Below are 17,848 nucleotides of genomic sequence, written 5' to 3'. Positions count from 1 at the left end.
CTCCTCCTTCCTCTTCCTCCCCTTCCCTCTTCTCACTCATCATTGAACTTCTTGATTTCCTAGGTTACTAACTTTGCAGGAGCTTTAAGTATGTGCAAATGGATAGGACACACATACAGGGGAACAAGCTGAGCTAGCCTTCCTTCATAACCCACAGACTTCCTCCTTTTCTGCTGTCAAGACAGTCTCTTCAATTTAATATGGCCGTAAGATTCCTCGTGTGGTACCATCTCTTTTGCTTCAAGGAACAACCCTGAGTCCTGGAGGGCTTCTGCCTCCAGTTTCGTCCAACTTCAGTCCTGTATCCATTGTTGCCACAAGAGACAAAGCATCTGCACATAAGGAGAGGCCTTCAGTTGAGTCGCTGTAATTTCTGGAGTCTGCTAATGCTGAGACCTCTCACAGCTGTCTATCCTTTTGCCCCCACATCCTCAGGGCAGCTTCCACATCACCTGCTCCTTTGGGGGAGTGTTTACTTGTATTTGGTAGTCTGCAGGCTATACCTGCCTTCAAGTTTTGATGATAATGGAGTTTGTGGCTTTTTAAAAAATAATCTTTGCTGCTTTTAATTATTTCTCTGAGAAAGGAAAAAAGGCTGATTTGATAGAGCCATGTTCATGCCAGGAGTCTGTGTGTTCTCTGTGGTTGCAGTCACCTTTTACCACTTCACAGAGACTGGTCATCATAAGTACATTGCTGTTCCTTATTGTAAATGTGGTCTTTGGGCTTTTTTTTTTTTTGAGATGCAGTCTCACTCTGTAACCCAAGCTGGAGTGCAGTGGCGTGATCTCGGCTCACTGCAACCTCCACCTCCAGAGCTCAAGTGATTCTCCTGCCTCAGCCTCCCAAGTAGCTGGGACTACAGACGCGCACCACCATGCCCAGCTAATTTTTTTGTATTTTTAGTAGAGACGGGGTTTCACCACGTTGGCCAGGCTGGTCTCGAACTCCTGACATCAAGTGATCCACCTGCCTCAGCCTACCAAAGTGCTAGGATTACAGGTGTGAGCCACCATACCCAGCCGAACTACTTTAAAAATTATGTTAACATATTGCTCCTATAATTTAAAAGAAATAATTGAATAAAAAGAGACAGAAAAACATAATCTCACTGATAATAAAGACATTTGAGATATTTGTATGGTTTATATGTATCCATTGGTAATAACTATTTTAATGTATTGGGTTAGTATTATATAAATTTATATTATATATCAATACATTTTAAAATCTTTTTTGTAGTTAAGGTATCATCATTTTTTATAGTACCACAATATTACATTAATCAACTATGATTAATTTAAACAATACCCCATTTTTAAGGCAGGTAAGTGGTCTCTTATTCTATTATAGACAATACTATAATAAATATTCTTACAGCTAAATATTTTATGCTCATGCTTATTTCCCTAAGTAAAATTCTTAAAATTAGAATTTGCATTTCCATTCCCTGAAAGAAAACAAGAAAAAAAAGAATTTGCAAAGGGTTCGACAATTTTTGATTAAATGATATTTTCATTTTAATTCACATTCTAAAGAGCAAGTCTGTCAAATAAATTTTAATTATTCCAGTGAGTTTGTATTAGGCCCCGTGCTCCTTAACTTCAAACATTTCTCCTTAAATATGTGATTACTAAAGATCTACCATAGAAAAAAAAGTCCATGTTTATTTGACCACTTAGAATATTTTGTAATAACTAGGCTATTATGTGATGAGGGTTCAACTCCTCACCAGCTCATGTAATAGGAAATGGTATAGGTGCAAAATCATGATGGAATGAAGTGGTCATACAATTAAGGGACCCCATACTCTCTAAATGAGCTGAGGATTTAACGTTCTTTTTTCAGAACAGCACGTTATGCTCAGTTCTTGCTGCCAACTTCAGTCTATGCCGAGAGGCAGAGAGACAGAAAGACTGAGACAGAGAATGATTGACTAGTACTTAAAAACAGTGGCAAACTTATATTCACCTTTGGAATGTGTATGCGTTTAAATAGATCATTTACCACCCTAAATAATTTTATTTAACTTATCTTAAAAGTGGCTTGTTTTCCAATGTGTAGCTTATTAAATAGCATGAGGGGTTGCTGAATAGCATTGGGGAACCTGGCCTGGGATGAGAGGTTGAGTCCAAAGTTGACTTCAAACAGAGAGTTTTCATATATATTTTAAATCTGCTTATTTCATATAAGATTTTAAATACTATACTTATCTTTATTATAAAAGTAATATAGCAGAAGAAAATGTTTTAAAATTATAGATATTCTTGGAGTTTAAATACTGTATGTCCCCAAAACACAACCATGAAAAAATGTAAGATATATTTACACTATTGAAATTCAGCATTCATTTATTTAGACAGGGTCTTCCTCTGTCACCCCTGCTAGAGTGCAGTGCCAGTCTGCAGCTTACTGCAGCCTCGACCTCCCAGGCTCAGATAATTCTCCCACCTCAGCCTCCTGAGTAGCTGGGACTACAGGCGTACACAACCACGCCCAGATAATTTTTGTATTTTTTATAGAGACAGGGTTTCACAGTGTTGCCCAGGCTGTTCTCCAATTCCTGGGTTCAAGCGGTCCTCCCACCTTGGCCTCCTAAAGTGCTGGGACTATAAGCATGAGCCACCACACCTGGCCAAAATCTAGCATTTAAAAAATAGTTGTTATCAGTGAAAACAACTCAATGAAGGGAAGGCTGCAAATGCATGCATTGTAAGGAGGTCAGGGGCCACTGCCTGGGCCATATCACCTGGTTTGGGCCTGCTAATGTGGTCATGTTTCTCATTTTAAGATACATGTATCACTTCCTGCTGATGGGACATCCACTCCAGCCTTAAGGAGCGACCTCTTCCCCTGCCTTGCTCTTTAGCTTCCATAGGTCTTCCTTTCCTACCAGGTTATGATTTTAGAAACAGGTGATCACATGCAAATCATCCTTTTGAAACATCTGCGTTGTTTGAATGTTTCACATGTTAATACCTCCTGACATACCATCTTCCACCCTACATGCTTTTTGTAAAGATTCCTCTGACAGCTTCAAAAACAGCATTTGATGTGGCGTTTTTATAGTGTCTTCCTTATCCCTCCTTCTCCTCCTCCTTCAACTGGCATCCTCCCACAGGGATGTAACTGAGGATTCTCTTGAGAGAAGCAGTTTCCCAGGTTCTCTTTTTCCTGGCAAATCAAGTACTTTTGTAAAGGGTCTGTGTCTAGGGCAAGCCACAGCCTAGGAAGAATGGGAAGAGGCAGGACCTGAGCAGAAAAGAATTCCAATCTGGCATCCTCCCCTTTGCCCCTCCATGCAGTTGATGCTTATTGAGCTTCCACAACATTTAAGGCCTTGCTAACCCATTATGGTCATGTGGTGAAGAAGGGGACACATCCCATCCAGTGGGGGAGACAGTGTAAACAAATAACAAATAAATCAGTAGTGATAACTGCTAGGAAGAAAAATGAAGTAAGGTAACAGTTCAGAGGGGTGTGTGTGTGTTTCTTTTTCACCTGGGGTGTTCAGGGAAGTTCTGCCCACACAGGGGACTTCTGAGCAGGAAACCAAATTCAGTGAGAAACAATGTGGAAGAAGAGCGATCCAGGCAAAGGGCACAACACAAGCAAAGACCCGAGGTGGGAACAAGCTTGGCTTGTTCTGGAAACTCCAAGGAGAAGGCGGCTGGAGCACAGCAGGCAAGGGAGAGAGGGAGGGACAGGGAGGCTGCAGGGGTAGCCAAGGATCTTGGGTGCTCTGGTAAGGAGTCAGAAGCCATTGGAGGATTTTGAGCAGGGAATTCTCAAGGTCTGATTTTTGTTTTTGGAAAGATGGCTCTGGTCACTGTGGGAAGAAAGATGTATTTGAAGGGGACAAAAGGAGGAGGGATGACCCAGTAGGAGTCAGTCGCAGGAGTATAGGGATAAAATGATAAAGGTCTGGGCCAGGCAGCAGTGGTGGGGGGATGGAGGGAAGGGTTCCCTGTGGCTTTGGCACACCCAGGTAGAGTGAGAGCCAGAGCAGTACCTGGGTGCTGAAAGGCTGCTGTGTTTGCAGGATGAAGGTAATAAATAATGCTCATGGAATACTTAGCTGCATTATCCCATTTCATCCTCCTTATGTTCGTGTGAAGTCAGTTCTTTGTTATCCATCCTTTGTGGTTGAGAAAAGGGTGTTTGGAGAGGTTAGGCAACTTGACTAATATCATGCAGCTAGGATGAGGGTAAGCCACAATTTGAACCTAGGTTTGTGTGACCCCAAAGTCCATACTTCTGTAGGCTCTACACCTGCAAGAGAAGCTTTGTGCTTACAAAAAGTCCTCCATGGCTATGGGCATCAGAATTCTCTCAGAAGCTGATTAGAAATATGGATGTCCCTCTGCCTCACACCCCAACTTGGACTTCCTGAATCAGGACCTCTCAGGGTTTGAGAAACACTTCTGTAGGTGATCAAGGATTTTAAATGTCCTTCACATTTCACTCTAATGTCTGCTCCCTCCACTCTAGCCCACACCCCACTAGCTAAACTGTTACAAAAACTATGAAAAGCTGTATTCTTATTACTTCGAATAAGTAATATATTCACATAGCTCAAAAATCAAAATGAGGCTGGGCGTGGTGGCTCACGCCTGTAATCCCAGCACTTTGGGAGGCCGAGGTGGGCAGATCATGAGGTCAGGAGTTCGAGGCCAGCCTGACCAACATGGTGAAATCCCGTCTCTACTAAAAATACAAAAATTAGCCAGGCATGGTGGCACACGCTTGTAATCCCAGCTACTCAGGAGGCTGACGCAGGAGAATTGCTTGAACCCAGGAGGCAGAAGGTTGCAGTGAGCTGAGATCATGCCACTGCATTCCAACCTGGGTGACAGAGTGAGACTGCATCTCAAAACAAAGCAAAACAAAGCAAAACAAAACAAAAGATTTGCAATGATATACACTGTAAAATGTCTCTCTCACTCCTGTCTCCATCTCCTCTGTTCCCACAATCTCCCAACATGGAATAACTATTAGCAGTTTCTTGCATATCTTCCATTGTTTCTTTAAGCAAATACACAAATGTGTTCTTATTTTTCCCCCTTCTCACACAAAAGTAGCATGCCATATACTCTGTTATGTACCCTGCTTCTAAAACAGTTAATATATCCTAGAGATATTTTCACCTCTATATGTAGAAAGCCTCCTCATTTTTCAAAAACGGCTGCATAATATTGTATTGTGTGGATATATCAGTTTCTTTAACCAATCATATACTGATAGTCAGCTGGGTTGTTTCCAGTCTTCTGCTCTTGAAGATAGTGCAGTGATGAGTAACTGTATATGCATGTCATTCAGTAACTGATATCACCCAGATCTCAATTTGAATTGTAATAATCTCCATATGTCAAGGGTGGGACCAGGTGGAGGTAATCAGATCATGGGGGCAGTTTCCCCCATGCTGTTCTCATGATAGTGGGTGAGTCTCGCAAGATCTGATGGTTTTGTAAGCATCTGGCATTTCGCCTGCTTTCACTCATTATCTCTCCTGCCACCCTGTGAAGAAATGACTTCTGCCATGATTGTAGGTTCCCTGAGGCCTTCCTAGCCATGTGGAACTGTAAGCCAATTAAACCTCTTTTCTTTATAAATTACCCAGTCTTGGGTATTTCTTCATAGCAGTGTGAGAACAGACAAATACAGTAAATTGGTACCAGGAGTTGGGTGCTGCTATAAGGATACCCAAAAATGTGAAAGTAACTTTGGAACTGGGTAACAGGCAGCGGTTGGAACAATTTGGAGGGCTCAGAAGAAGATAGGAAAAATGTAGGACAGTTTGGAACTTCCTAGAGACTTGTTGAATGGCTTTGACCAAAATGTTGATAGTGATACGGACAACGAAGTCTAGGCCGAGGTGGTCTCAGATGGAGATGAGGAACTTGTTCAGAACTGGAGTAAAGGTCACCCTTGCTATGCTTTTGCAAAGAGACTGGCAGCATTGTGCCCCTGACCTAGATCTCTGTTGAACTTTGAAACTGAGAGAGAGGATTGAGGGTATCTGGCAGAAGAAATTTCTAAGTGGCAGAGCATTTAAGAGGAAGCAGAGCATGAAGTTTGGAAAATTTGCAGCCTGACAATGTGATAGAAAAGAAAAATCAATTTTCTGAGGAGAAACTCAAGCCAGCTGCAGACATTTGTATAAGTAACAAAGAGCTGAATGTTGATAGCCAAGACAATGGGGAAATATCTCCAGGGCATGTCACAGACCTTCACAGCAGCCCTTCTCATCACAGTCCCAGAGGCCAAGGAGGGAAAAATTGTTTTGTGGGCCAGGCCCGGGGACCCCCTGCTCTATGCAATCTCAGGACATGGTGCCCTATGTCCCAGCTGCTTCAGCTCCAGCCATGGCTAAACGGGGCCAACATACAGCTTGGGACCATTGCTTCAGAGGGTTCAAGCCCCAACACTTGGCAGTTTACATGTGGTTTTAGGTCTGTGGGTCCACAGAATTCAAGAATTGAAGTTTGGGAACCTCTGCCTAGATATCAGAGGATGTTTAGAAATGCCTGCATGTCCAGGCAGAAGTTTGCTGCAGGGGCAGAGCCCTCATAGAGAACCTCTGCTAGGGCAGCGTGGAAGAGGAATGTAGGATGGGAGCCCCTACACAGAGTCCCACTGGGTCATTGCCTAGTGGAGTTGTCAGGAGATGGCCACTGTCCTCCAGACTCCAGAATGGTAGATCCACTGACAGCTTGCACTGTGCACCTGGAAAAGCTGCAGACACTCAATGGCAGCCCATGAAAGCAGCCAGGAGGGGGGCTATACCCTGCAAAACCACAGGGGTGGAGCTGCCAAAGGCTGTGGGACCCCACCTCTTGCATCAGCAAGACCGGGATGTGAGATATGGAGTCAAAGGAGATCATTTTGGAACTTTAAGGTTTAATGACTGCTCTACTGGATTTCAAACTTGCCTGGGGCCTGTAACCCCTTTGTTTTGGCCAATTTCTCTCATTTGGAATGCATGTATTTACCCAATGCCTGTACCTCCACTGTATCTAGGAAGTAACTAACTTGCTTTTGATTTTACAGGCTCATAGGCATAAGGGACTTGCCTTGTCTCGGATGAGACTTTGGACTTGAACTTTTGGGTTAATGCTGGAATGAGTTAAGACTTTGGGGGAATGTTGGAAAGGCATGACTGCATTTTGAAATGTGAAGACATGCGATTTTGGAGGGGCCAGGGGCAGAATAATATGGTTTGGCTCTTATGTCCCCACCCAAATCTCACTTTGAATTATAATAATCCCCACCTGTCAAGGACAGGACCAGGTGGAGGTAATTAGATTATGGGGGTGGTTCCCCCATGCAGTTCTCGTGATAATGAGTGAATCCCACAAGATCTGATGGTTTTATAAGCATCTGGCATTTCCCCTGCTTGCACACATTCTCTCTCCTGCTGTCCTGTGAAGAAGTGCCTTCTACTACGATTGAGGTCTCCCCAGCTGTGTGGAACTGTGAATCAATTAAACCTCTTTTCTTTACAAATTAACCAATCTTGGGCATTTCTTCATAGCAGCATGAGAACAGACTAATACAGTAACTGTAAGATAAATTTCCAGAAGAGGAATTGCTGGGTTAATTGCTGGGTGAAAGCATCTGCCATTTTCCTCCTTTTGAGTGAACCATTTTGCTTCCTCATCAGCAACATCTCAGCCTTTTAGCTGGTATTCCTTTCACAGTAGATATTTACCCAGATAGACTCAACACCTCCTTTACTATCCTGACAGGAAATTCTGAGACAATATAACCTAATCAAAGTCAGAATTTTAAAAAGACAATATGATGCCTTATTTGGTAATAGCAAAGAGAAGTAAAATAAAAGTAATTTATAATAAAATAAGCAGTATTTAAGTGAAATGCTCGCACAAGATGTAGCTACAAGATCTAATGACGTTATTAGCTGTTTGTGCTTATGTGCAGACTGTGAATGGCGCACCCCAAATGCAGACTGATACAGGTGTGTGTGTTGGTAACTCAGGATCTGTGAGCACAGTTGCTGTTGGAGATTTTCCAAAATGAAAAACAACAACAACAAATCAAACAAACCTCAAGCAAGCAAACAACTTCTTGGTAAGGTTCTGAACAAAACAGAAGACAACCATGCCTTTATTTATATTGTAATTGCATTCCTGGAAAATTTAGTGTTTATTAAAGCCATGCAAAAACTCCTCTTAATTTATGTACAAAATGGCTTTTAATGCTAGATTCAGATGCTTATAAGTGGGGTTTTTCTCTTACCTGAATGTTCAGTGGGGTACCTGAAGGTCCTTGTATGGGCCTGTTCTGCCCCTATCCACTAAATGCCAGTAGGACCCCAAGTCATTATGACAAACAGAAAAAATCCCAACTAGCCCAGGCATAGTGGCTCACACCTGTAATCCCAGCACTTTGGGAGGCTGAGGCAGGCACATCACTTGAGGTAAGGAGTTCAAGACCAGCCTGGCCAACATGGTGAAACCCTGTCTCTACTAAAAATAGAAAAATTAGCCAGGCATGGTGGCAGGCCCCTGTAATCCCAGCTACTTGGGAGGCTGAGGCATGAGAGTCACTTGAACCTGGGAGGTGGAGGTTGCAGTGAGCCGAGATTGTGCCACTGCACTTCAGCCTGGGCAACAAAGCAAGACTCCGTCTCAAAAAAAAATAAAATAAAATAAAAATAAAGTCCCAGCTGTTCAAAATGCCCCCAAAGGCAATGCCCTCTTGCGCACCGAGAACCACGGCTCTAGGGTCTCCTCCAGAATCCCTTCCATATGCCAGATCAGGTGAATGCTCTTAAAACATTCACTTCTGTGTCATCATCTTTCACTTCTGTTCAAACACCTCCAGCAGCTCCTCACTGTTGCAGGACAAAGTGCGACATCCTCAGCTAGGTGGGATGGAGTGCATAGGTCTACCAATGAAAGTTTTATTTCTCTGGATTCCATGCTTCAACTGAGAGTTGGGTGTTGAAATATAAGCTTTTGGGTGAAAATGGCAAGTAGTGCCCAATGCCCTGGTACCGCATTTGGCTTACTGGAAGGTGCTCCTGGTCCCTTATTCTCATGTAACTGCAGGAACTCCCTGGTTCAAAGTGAGGAGATTCTCTTTAACGGGTGTGTGTCTTTGGACAAGTGGCTAAATCCTTCTGGGCCTCAAGTTTCCTCTCTGTTAAAATAAGACTGCAAGACTAGATCGCTTACAGATCCCTTTCAGCACTGATTTTTGTGATTCTGGAAAGAATATTACAGTGTGTAAGTGGTAAGACCCCAAATCTTTGGACATTTTGAATTCTGAGTTTATTAGTATTAGATAGTTTAAATATTTTTTATTTTTGAGATACTAGGAAATGGTTAGCGGGATCCATCTTTAATGTAATGTGCATAATGTTCTGCCTAAGATGGCCTGTGTTACAAATGCTCAAAACACTCTCCTCCTGGGCCTGTGACTTCTGTGCCTGGCCTCTCATCCCTACTCTCTAGTTGCCCTGAGACAACTGCGAAATTCACCTGTGTCAGGCTGGCAACGCATAGTGACTTTATTATGAAATGTCTTCATGACCTTGGTGCCCAGGTGGTCTTCAGTATAGGCCAGCAGTCAAGCGGTTGCTTAAATATGACTTAAGCTGTATGACTTTGCCATGCCTCGATGTTCTCATCAGTTAATAGGCATAACAATAGTATGGGTGTCACAGGTACTTTTTCTTCATACACAGTATTGTTTTTCCCTTGTCAAAGTGTATGATTGTACATTTACCATTATGGTTTTTGTAGTAAAGCCTGTCCTCTTTGTAGTGTATAACCTCGGTGAGGGCAGGTAGCCTGCTTTGTTCACTACTGGCTTCCCAGCATGTCCTACTGTACCTATCAATAGAAGCTGATTGACAGTTACTGACTACCTGAATGAGTGAAGGCATGAAGGGCGTCATCATATAGATACCATGTAGGAAACGGACGGTCTTACTAAGAGCTAGCATGCACTCACTCACTGGTTCATTCACTATGCTTTCATTTAGGAAGAACGATCCCGCGTTCTGATAGGAAAACACATTTTCTCCTAACCCCCAATTTGAGGGTCCAACTCCTGGGACCCCTTGCCTCGGGGGTCAGGCCGCGCTTGGCTCGGTTTGGAAAGGGCTGGCACGCTTCCTCAGGCGGAGGGTATGCACAGAAACGGAGAATTCATTATAACCGGTTAGTCATCCGTAGAGGCTGTAGACACTGCCCGTAGGCGGGGCGCACCTGGCGCTTCTGGAGAGGGGCCTGTTCCTTGCGTTGCCCCCCAAGGTGGGAGCGCGACCTGCCAGAGCCCAGGGGAGCTCGGGTCTGCCCGCACTCGGGAAAAGCACTAAGAGCCTCTCAGTAGCAGTCCTTCTCCCTCGCTGCCAACTCTGAGATCAAGCCCAACATCTGCAGGGGTAACTTTTTCCACGGACTGCTGGAAAGGAGAGCCGGCCTGGATCCTAGCCGGGCACCACCTGGCGGAAGCTGGAGCCCGCCCTTACTCACTTCCCTGCAACCTGAGGGTGCTGAGGCCGAGGGCGGGTGACGGGGCAGAAAGCAAAGCCCCGGTTGCAGAAAGGCATGCAAATATGAACCCAGGCGTCTGGTGCGCCGGGAGCCCCGGCGACGTTAGGCGCGCACTCCCTGCTGGGGTCACCGGAGTTGCGCTTGGCCGGGCAAGGATGACTCAGCCTCACTCCGGTCGGTCTTTACCGCCAGCCTGCGCGAGGGCTCCACAAAGTTCCCAATCACACCCCAGACCTCGCACGAGGGAGAGGGGTTCTGCAAGCTGGGTGCCGGGGTGGGGGCAGCGACGAGAAGCCTGGTTCCCAGGACGCGCAGGGGCTTCTCCGGCTTCCTTTCTCCTCGCCCCAGAGGGCGGGAAGAAGGCGCCTCCTCCGGCGCTCACTGCCTCCTGCCCAGTGCGGTGGGCGCCGGAGTGGGGAGCAGGCAATCCCCCAGGCTCGGAGAAATCTTTTATCCCGAAATCCAGGGTGTCCCCCGGTCAGGATCGACTCGGCGCCGCGTTGGCTTCCTCTCTCAACCCTGACATCCCGGTCCCCACCAGTCGCCGCAGCCGGGCGGACTCCGAGGGCAGCGGCCGCTGGGGAGCCCCGGGGCCTGGGTCGGGCACGCAGGGGGCCGCTGCGCTGCGGCCGGATGCCGGGAGCCCCGCGCTGGTGCGCCCGCGCCGTGGTGGCAGCACCGCCCTCCGCGCTTTCCTCTGTCGGGCGCCGCGGCCGGAGGAGCAGCTGCGGGCGGTCACGCAGCGCTGCCCTAGCCAGAGCCCCGAGCTCCCACCCAGTCCCATCCCCAGCCCGCTCCGCCCCGCGTGCGATCCCGCCTGCCGCCTTGAGCCCGTGCTCCTTTCTGAGATTTCTGCTTCCCCAGCTCCCTTCCCGCAGGAGAATCGCGCGGCGGGGGCGGAGGGCGCGCCCCCTTTAGGCTCCGCGGTCCCCGACCCCGCCCGGCCCAGGGGCGGAGCGGTAGCAGCCGGCCGCAAAGTGCGGAGCGCCGCGCCCTGCCCTCGGCCTCCCTCCCGCGCCCCCAACCCCCACCCTGGCTAGGGTCGCCCCGGCCCGGGGTCAGCCTGAGAGTCGCGCCCGCGGTGGCGGACTGCGGAGTTGTAAAGAACTCAGCGGCCGCAGTAGCCCGGGTGGGGCAGGGCGCGCTCCGCCGCGGCCAAGGACACTGGAGTTTGCGAGTCCCCGCCCGCGCGGCGCCTCCCGCCCCGCCGCCCTCCCGCCGCGGCCCGCCGGACTCCCCGGGGCCGCCGAGGCGGGGCCGGGCGGCTGCCGCTGCTAGAGGCGCGTCTCGCTCTCTCCTCCCCCGCCCGCCTCCCTCCCCACCTCTCCTCCCTCCCTCCGCCTCTCCGCCCTCCCCGCCCCCCCCACCCGCTCCTTTTTCTGCTCCCCAAGTGAGCCGGGCGCGCGAGAGGCAGGCGGGGCGGCGCGGAGCGGAGCAGGCAGCCCCGCGCGCTCGCCCACCGCCCGCTCCGCGCAGCTCCCCGCGGCCGCTCTCGTCGCCGCCGCAGCGGGCGCGTCGGAGGGAGCCCAGCATGGCCGGGCCGGGCTCGCCGCGCCGCGCGTCCCGGGGGGCCTCGGCGCTTCTCGCCGCCGCGCTTCTCTACGCCGCGCTGGGGGACGTGGTGCGCTCGGAGCAGCAGATACCGCTCTCCGTGTAAGTGCCGGCTCCTGCGCCGCCCAGGGAGGGGACCCTGCCGCCTGCAACCCACTGTGCCCAAGTTTGGGCGCCTGCAGGTGCGGCTGGGCAGGACCCGCCGCGGGCGTCGGCCTCGCCGCTCGCACCTGCCTTTCGGGACCCGCGTCGGGCGGCGAGGCCGGGGTGGGATGCTCTGGCCCCTGCCCGCAGGTTGGCGAGTGAGATCTGGAGAGGCTCACCTCAAGTGACGGCACCAACTTTGGAGCCTGGTTACCGAATCCAACTTCCATGGGCCGCTGAATTTCCCCCCTCTTTGCTCTACTGCCGCCCCACTTCTTTTTTTGGGATGGGGGGATGGGTGGATTTCTTCTGACTGCTATTTGCCAGGTGATGCCCAGTTTGGGGGGTCGAGTCCTGGGGTAGTGGTTCGAATGAAACTCAGTGGTCTTTTTAGAGAGCCTGGGAGACTTTGCGCATTCTTAACTCCGCGACCCCCCTCGGGCCCCCTCCCGCGCTGCGCTTTGCAGTTTTGGTGCTGGCAGTTTCTACCAAGGCGCTTTTTCTATCTTTTCGTCTTTTAAAACATGTTACATCGCCCTGCTCCTTCAGCCATAGTCCCATGTGTGCGTGTGCGTGTGCGTGCGTGTTGACTGTGACACGGGTGTTACATTTCTTCCTGTGCCCCTTCTCCCTGTAGGGTGAAGCTCTGGGCCTCGGCTTTTGGTGGGGAGATAAAATCCATTGCTGCTAAGTACTCCGGTTCCCAGCTTCTGCAAAAGGTAAGGTTTCTGTGGTGGCAGGAAGCGATGATTTTTCCGGCACAGAAAATGGAGGCAGATTTAGTTTTCCAAACAAACGTGAGCCCCGAGCAGCATCAGTTATCGGAGGAGTCTCTGATCCCCGGGTTTCTTGGCATTGTACTGTGCAGTGACTTCTTCCTACCAACCGGTTATTTTTAGATGACACTTGATTCTAAACACAAAGAAAAGCAGGATACTCACTCGCACTGTCCTGGCTGGGGCTCGGAAACTGAGTGTTTTTGCATGGCTCTCGTCTCCGTGTCGGTATTGCTGTTTCAGTGCCAGAGCAGATGCTCCTCGGGCCAAAAAATGCTAACTTCATCCAAGGGGCAGACTCAGTGCATATTTTGTGATGCCTTTCACCTTGCGTTGGAGGCGTGGGGTTCAGTGTATCAGAGAAAGACGCTGCACTATTGTTTGTCATCCCTGCAGTTGTACAATCCCATTATTCCCCAATCATCTAGACCCAGGGCTAGGATGCATTACATCATTACAGATAAGGAGAATGAATGTGGTTATCTTTCCACTCAGCTGCACTGCCGGGTAATAACCTATGAGAGTAGTCCACAAACTTAAGAAATGGGTCTGCATCCATGTAATTCTGGAGAGTAATGAGAATGGAGAATTGATTATTAGGTTCTTATCAGAAGCTGCATCAATTTTAATTCAAACAGGCAGCATTTTAAGCATAAGCTTAAAATTACATTGTGAGATAAATGGTCCTTCGTTCTCCCCTTCAGGAAATAAAGAAAAAAAAAATGGGTCGGGGAGGAGAGATTAGAGGGGTTCAAAGAATTTCAAGTTAGCAGATCAACAGGATTAATCAAAATATTCTCTTGATGATAGAAAATAAAATTGGCCTTTAGGGACTAATTCTCTGAAAATGGGTACAACCAGCTTAAATTGTTAAGTTAACTTTTAAACATTTTAAAATATGATTTTTGGGCCAATGTACCATATGTGTTATGCATGCTGCCTGGTAACCAAGTACGTATTTTATTTATGGCATTCCCCTTCAGAGAGTAGCATTTTTGGGGACAGTATACGAAACAGTTTGCCACATGAAATCCAAATATCGTAATAAAGCGTTGGCCCACCATGGAATGACAAAAGTTATTATGGTTTAAAAATCGCCAATAGCCTTATTCATTGAAACCTTATTCATTGAAAGATTGCTCAACACTGTTGTTTGGGAAGGTGTTCTTGAATTATAGGCAGTTGGTAAACAGTTGAGGCTACGAAATGCCCTTGTGGAAGATGAGAATTTAGATACCTGTGGCCCACCTCGGCACTTACAGGAATTGCATAGGAATTGCCTCTTTCTCTAGTATTCTTTTAATCTGGACCAGTCTATCTTCTGCTTTGGTACTTTGCCCACTTGTCAGATGTTTGATGTGATGAATTCTGGACTGTAGCCTTGCATGTATATTTTTCTTATGCTTTTTAAAGAAGATAACATTTTGTATAACTTTAAAGAAGTATTTCTCATCTGCAAGTTGTAGTTGTAGCAACTCTAAAAGAATCCCTTCAGAGCCTGTTAATATTTTTTGGTTGTGCTTTAATATCTTTTATCTCACATTTTCTAGGAACACATAAAATATGTTTTTTTCTTTCTCTTTGAAGTTACACACACACACACACACACACACACACTGCACAAAACTCCATCAACCCTATTATTTGCTACTCTATAACAGCAAATTGGAAAAAGCTGAAATGCTTCTCTTACCTTCTCATCAGCATCCTTTCTGACATTGAATTCACTAGCCTTGCTTTGCTTTTGTCGTGTTTGCAGCTTGACAATTGTGTAATTATTTCCAGCTGTTTATAGCTTTGTTATCATTTCTTGCTGCTGCGTGGCATTTTGTAATCTGATGTGAGGGAAAGGTGAGGTGTTGCTTGGCATTGCGTTCCAGGGTGGGTGTCCACCCTAGTCCTTGGTTTGGAATCGTCTGCTCTGGGGGTCCTGAAATACTCACGGCTTTGGGTTACTTGGCAGGGACTTTCATAAGTGATGGGGGAGCATGTTAGACAACTTAGGGAGCATTTTTCAGCTATCTTTTGGCTGTTTTGGTCCACTATCCCCGCAAATGCTTCTGTATTTTTAAAATTAGCAAAGAACATTTGTTTAGAGAGTTCAGAGTATGAATGGGAGTAGGTCTGAGTGCTCAGAGTGTAGGAGACATAACATCGTTTGGAAAAACAAGGGGATAATTGCTTCTCTTTTGCTAATTTTCAAGTTTCTGGCCATTTGCATGAGGAATTACTCCTCTAAGTCAGAACTCTGTGCACCCTGCCATCATATCACTGTGTCCTTAACAATTAAGATGCTTTCAAAATGAGTTAGAAAATTCGGCTGGAAAATGCATTAACACTGTATTAAGGGGACTCAAAGATGACAATACTATGTTGTATAATAGAGTGTAATTGCTCTTTTTAAGGCATGGATTTTTAAACTTGATTTTCAGTTAAGTATGGTATGCTGTATACCACCATATAATTTTATGTATTTTATGTAGTTTCACTAATTGACACTTCATGTTGTAAATCAATGTGTAGTGTGTTCATTTTCAGAATGGAAGTTTAGTCATTTTTGCAGTAAAACATACACTTTACAAAGTAGTTATTGTGAATATAAGTTAAATAATAATTGGCCATGCATCTATTTTAAGGTGTTTAGAGACTGGGAAAACTGCCATTTTGGTAACATGTTTTTATTAGGTGATATAATTTGAGGTAGCAGTACTGTTACTGACTTCATCAATGTAAACACAAACATTTAGCAAGTTACCTTGTTGTTATGGCTTCAGAAATAAGAGTATTTTATCAGTTGTTTGTATGTTTAATACCATGGGTTTTGCCACTTTAGCCTATTATAATATATTAGGTATTCAATGCCAGATATCCCCTATATTTTTTTCTTTTGTCTTTACTGAGCACAGGAATAGCAACCTGTTAGGTTAGAAATAGGATAGTTTTGATTTTATAAAATGCAGTAAGCCATCTTTTAGGAAATTTGTTTGTTTTCAGTACAGAATGGAAGATTGTGGGACTTGTCTGTGGGCGCTGGTTCATCTTGAGGGGTTTTAGATGCTGTGAGAGAATAGCAGGCCCCTGGAGGGACCGTGCTGGTTCGCCGCTGTATGCCTGTGTGCTGCCTTGCTAAGCTGGCAGATACTGCAGGGGTTTCCATTCACTTCAACTTTTAATTAAGTTTCCGATTTGATATATCCATGCCAGTCAGTATTCAGCTGCCTCTATCTTGCTTCATTTTCCCCAAAGAATGGACTTTGTTTGGTTCTTTTGGGGAGGCATAGTTTCATTACCGCTGTATTTTGGGATTCAGTGAGAAGCATTCTAGTAGGTCCGGGAACCTAGGCTGTTAAACTCAGTCTCCACACCTCTAACAATCACAATCAAAGGCATAACTGGCTGATTCTCATTTCATCCTCCTCAGGGAGAATTGGATAGGAGCTGGGTTTTTCATTCTATTTAGACCTGCATTTGGGGAACCAATGTTCACAGGAATGAAGGGTTCCAGTTACATTTTCCAGAATCATGATGATATATACACAATGGAAATACAGGTAATGTGTGTCTCTGCCAGTAACTCTGGAAAAGAATTGACATTTACCTTGGACGCCTCATGGAGCACTTACCAAACACACACATCTTGAAATGCACAATCCGTTTTTTGCATTATCAGCTATTTATTGAGAGGGCAGCTTTAATATATAAAGTTGATATCTCTTTCCACAGGACAGAGTCAGCAAAGTAAAAGGTTGGCGCTTTAAGCCATTTTTATAATTATGACTTTTCATCAATGTGGAAATCGATGGACTTTTAAATAATTGAATAGGTGTATTCACTTATCAGGAATTAGGTAGCAGTGCCGTGCTGCTCGTGGGAAGCCTGGCACTCTTCAGATTGCTCTTGTGGGGGAGGCGCTGTTTTGCTAACATTTTTTGTTGAATAAACACAGTTACTTGCCATCCTGAATGATAAATGCATTCAACCTATGCTGCGGATGCTTTAATTCATAGCATTACTTCAAATACTGGACTTTTCCTTAGCGGGTTATTTTTAAAAACTTGAAATCTATGAAATGACAGTTTTTAATCGTTCAGGGCAGTTTATTGGTCTCATTAACACAATCACCCAGACAGTAGCAGAGCAGGGCAAACCAGTGAGCATTCAGTTTGTGCCTCTTATGCATACAGCTCATTGCACTTGTAGAGTTACTTGCTAACTTTCGGTCTGAGCCTTTTTTGCTCATTTTTTTTTCTTTTCCTTTCCTTATTTTGTTTCTCCTTAAAATTTCTTTTCTGCCAGATACATTTCTACTTTGCCTTTTCTCCCATTAGGAACTGCTGCGGCATGTGTTGCTCAGGAGACCGACAGATGCTACTCAAAATTAAGGGAAAATGAAAATACAGGCATGGTTTTCTGGTTGGAGGCAAACTTCAAATTTTTAATTCCCATGTGGTTATAATTTTGATTGATTAGCATGGTGATCTCATGCTGATTTTAATTAATTAATTCTAACACTAGTGCAATTTTTAGGCAAACACATGAATACCAAACCACCCGATAATTCTGAAATCCATTGGGCCTGAGCTGACACAGTTATTGTTTCCAGTTTTTGATAGAGAGATAGCCATATGTCAGTATGAGCAAAAGTAAAAGAAATGAGAAACCATCACCCCCGGCACCTGTGGCCCTTCCAGGTGTTTCATTTCCCTAAAGTTTGAAGCACATATTCTTGGAGGTGCAGGTTTGGGATTCTAGCCTTCATCAGCCTTGGATTGATCTCTGCTTGGTGTTTAGGGTTCCCACTTACATTGATCAATCCTTGGTTTGGTGTGTTGGGCCTACCTAAAGAAGTGT

The 17,848-nt window shown here is 46.0% G+C and overlaps 1 protein-coding gene across 1 annotated transcript in view; it reads left to right on the top strand.

Annotated features, from left to right (window-relative positions):
- The first annotated feature begins 12,057 nt into the window (after positions 1 to 12,057).
- Positions 12,058 to 17,848, top strand: part of CACNA2D3 (calcium voltage-gated channel auxiliary subunit alpha2delta 3) — a 939,714-nt gene continuing 933,923 nt past the window's right edge. Inside the window, 2 exon segments of the mRNA XM_054552049.2 lie at positions 12,058 to 12,179; positions 12,859 to 12,940. Coding sequence (XP_054408024.1) covers positions 12,058 to 12,179; positions 12,859 to 12,940 — 204 coding nt within the window.

This window comes from Pongo abelii, chromosome 2 (assembly GCF_028885655.2).
Source record: "Pongo abelii isolate AG06213 chromosome 2, NHGRI_mPonAbe1-v2.0_pri, whole genome shotgun sequence".
Lineage (NCBI taxonomy): Eukaryota > Metazoa > Chordata > Mammalia > Primates > Hominidae > Pongo > Pongo abelii.
The sequence above is the reverse complement of the archived record's forward strand: the minus strand, read 5'-3'. Positions and strand labels throughout refer to the sequence as shown.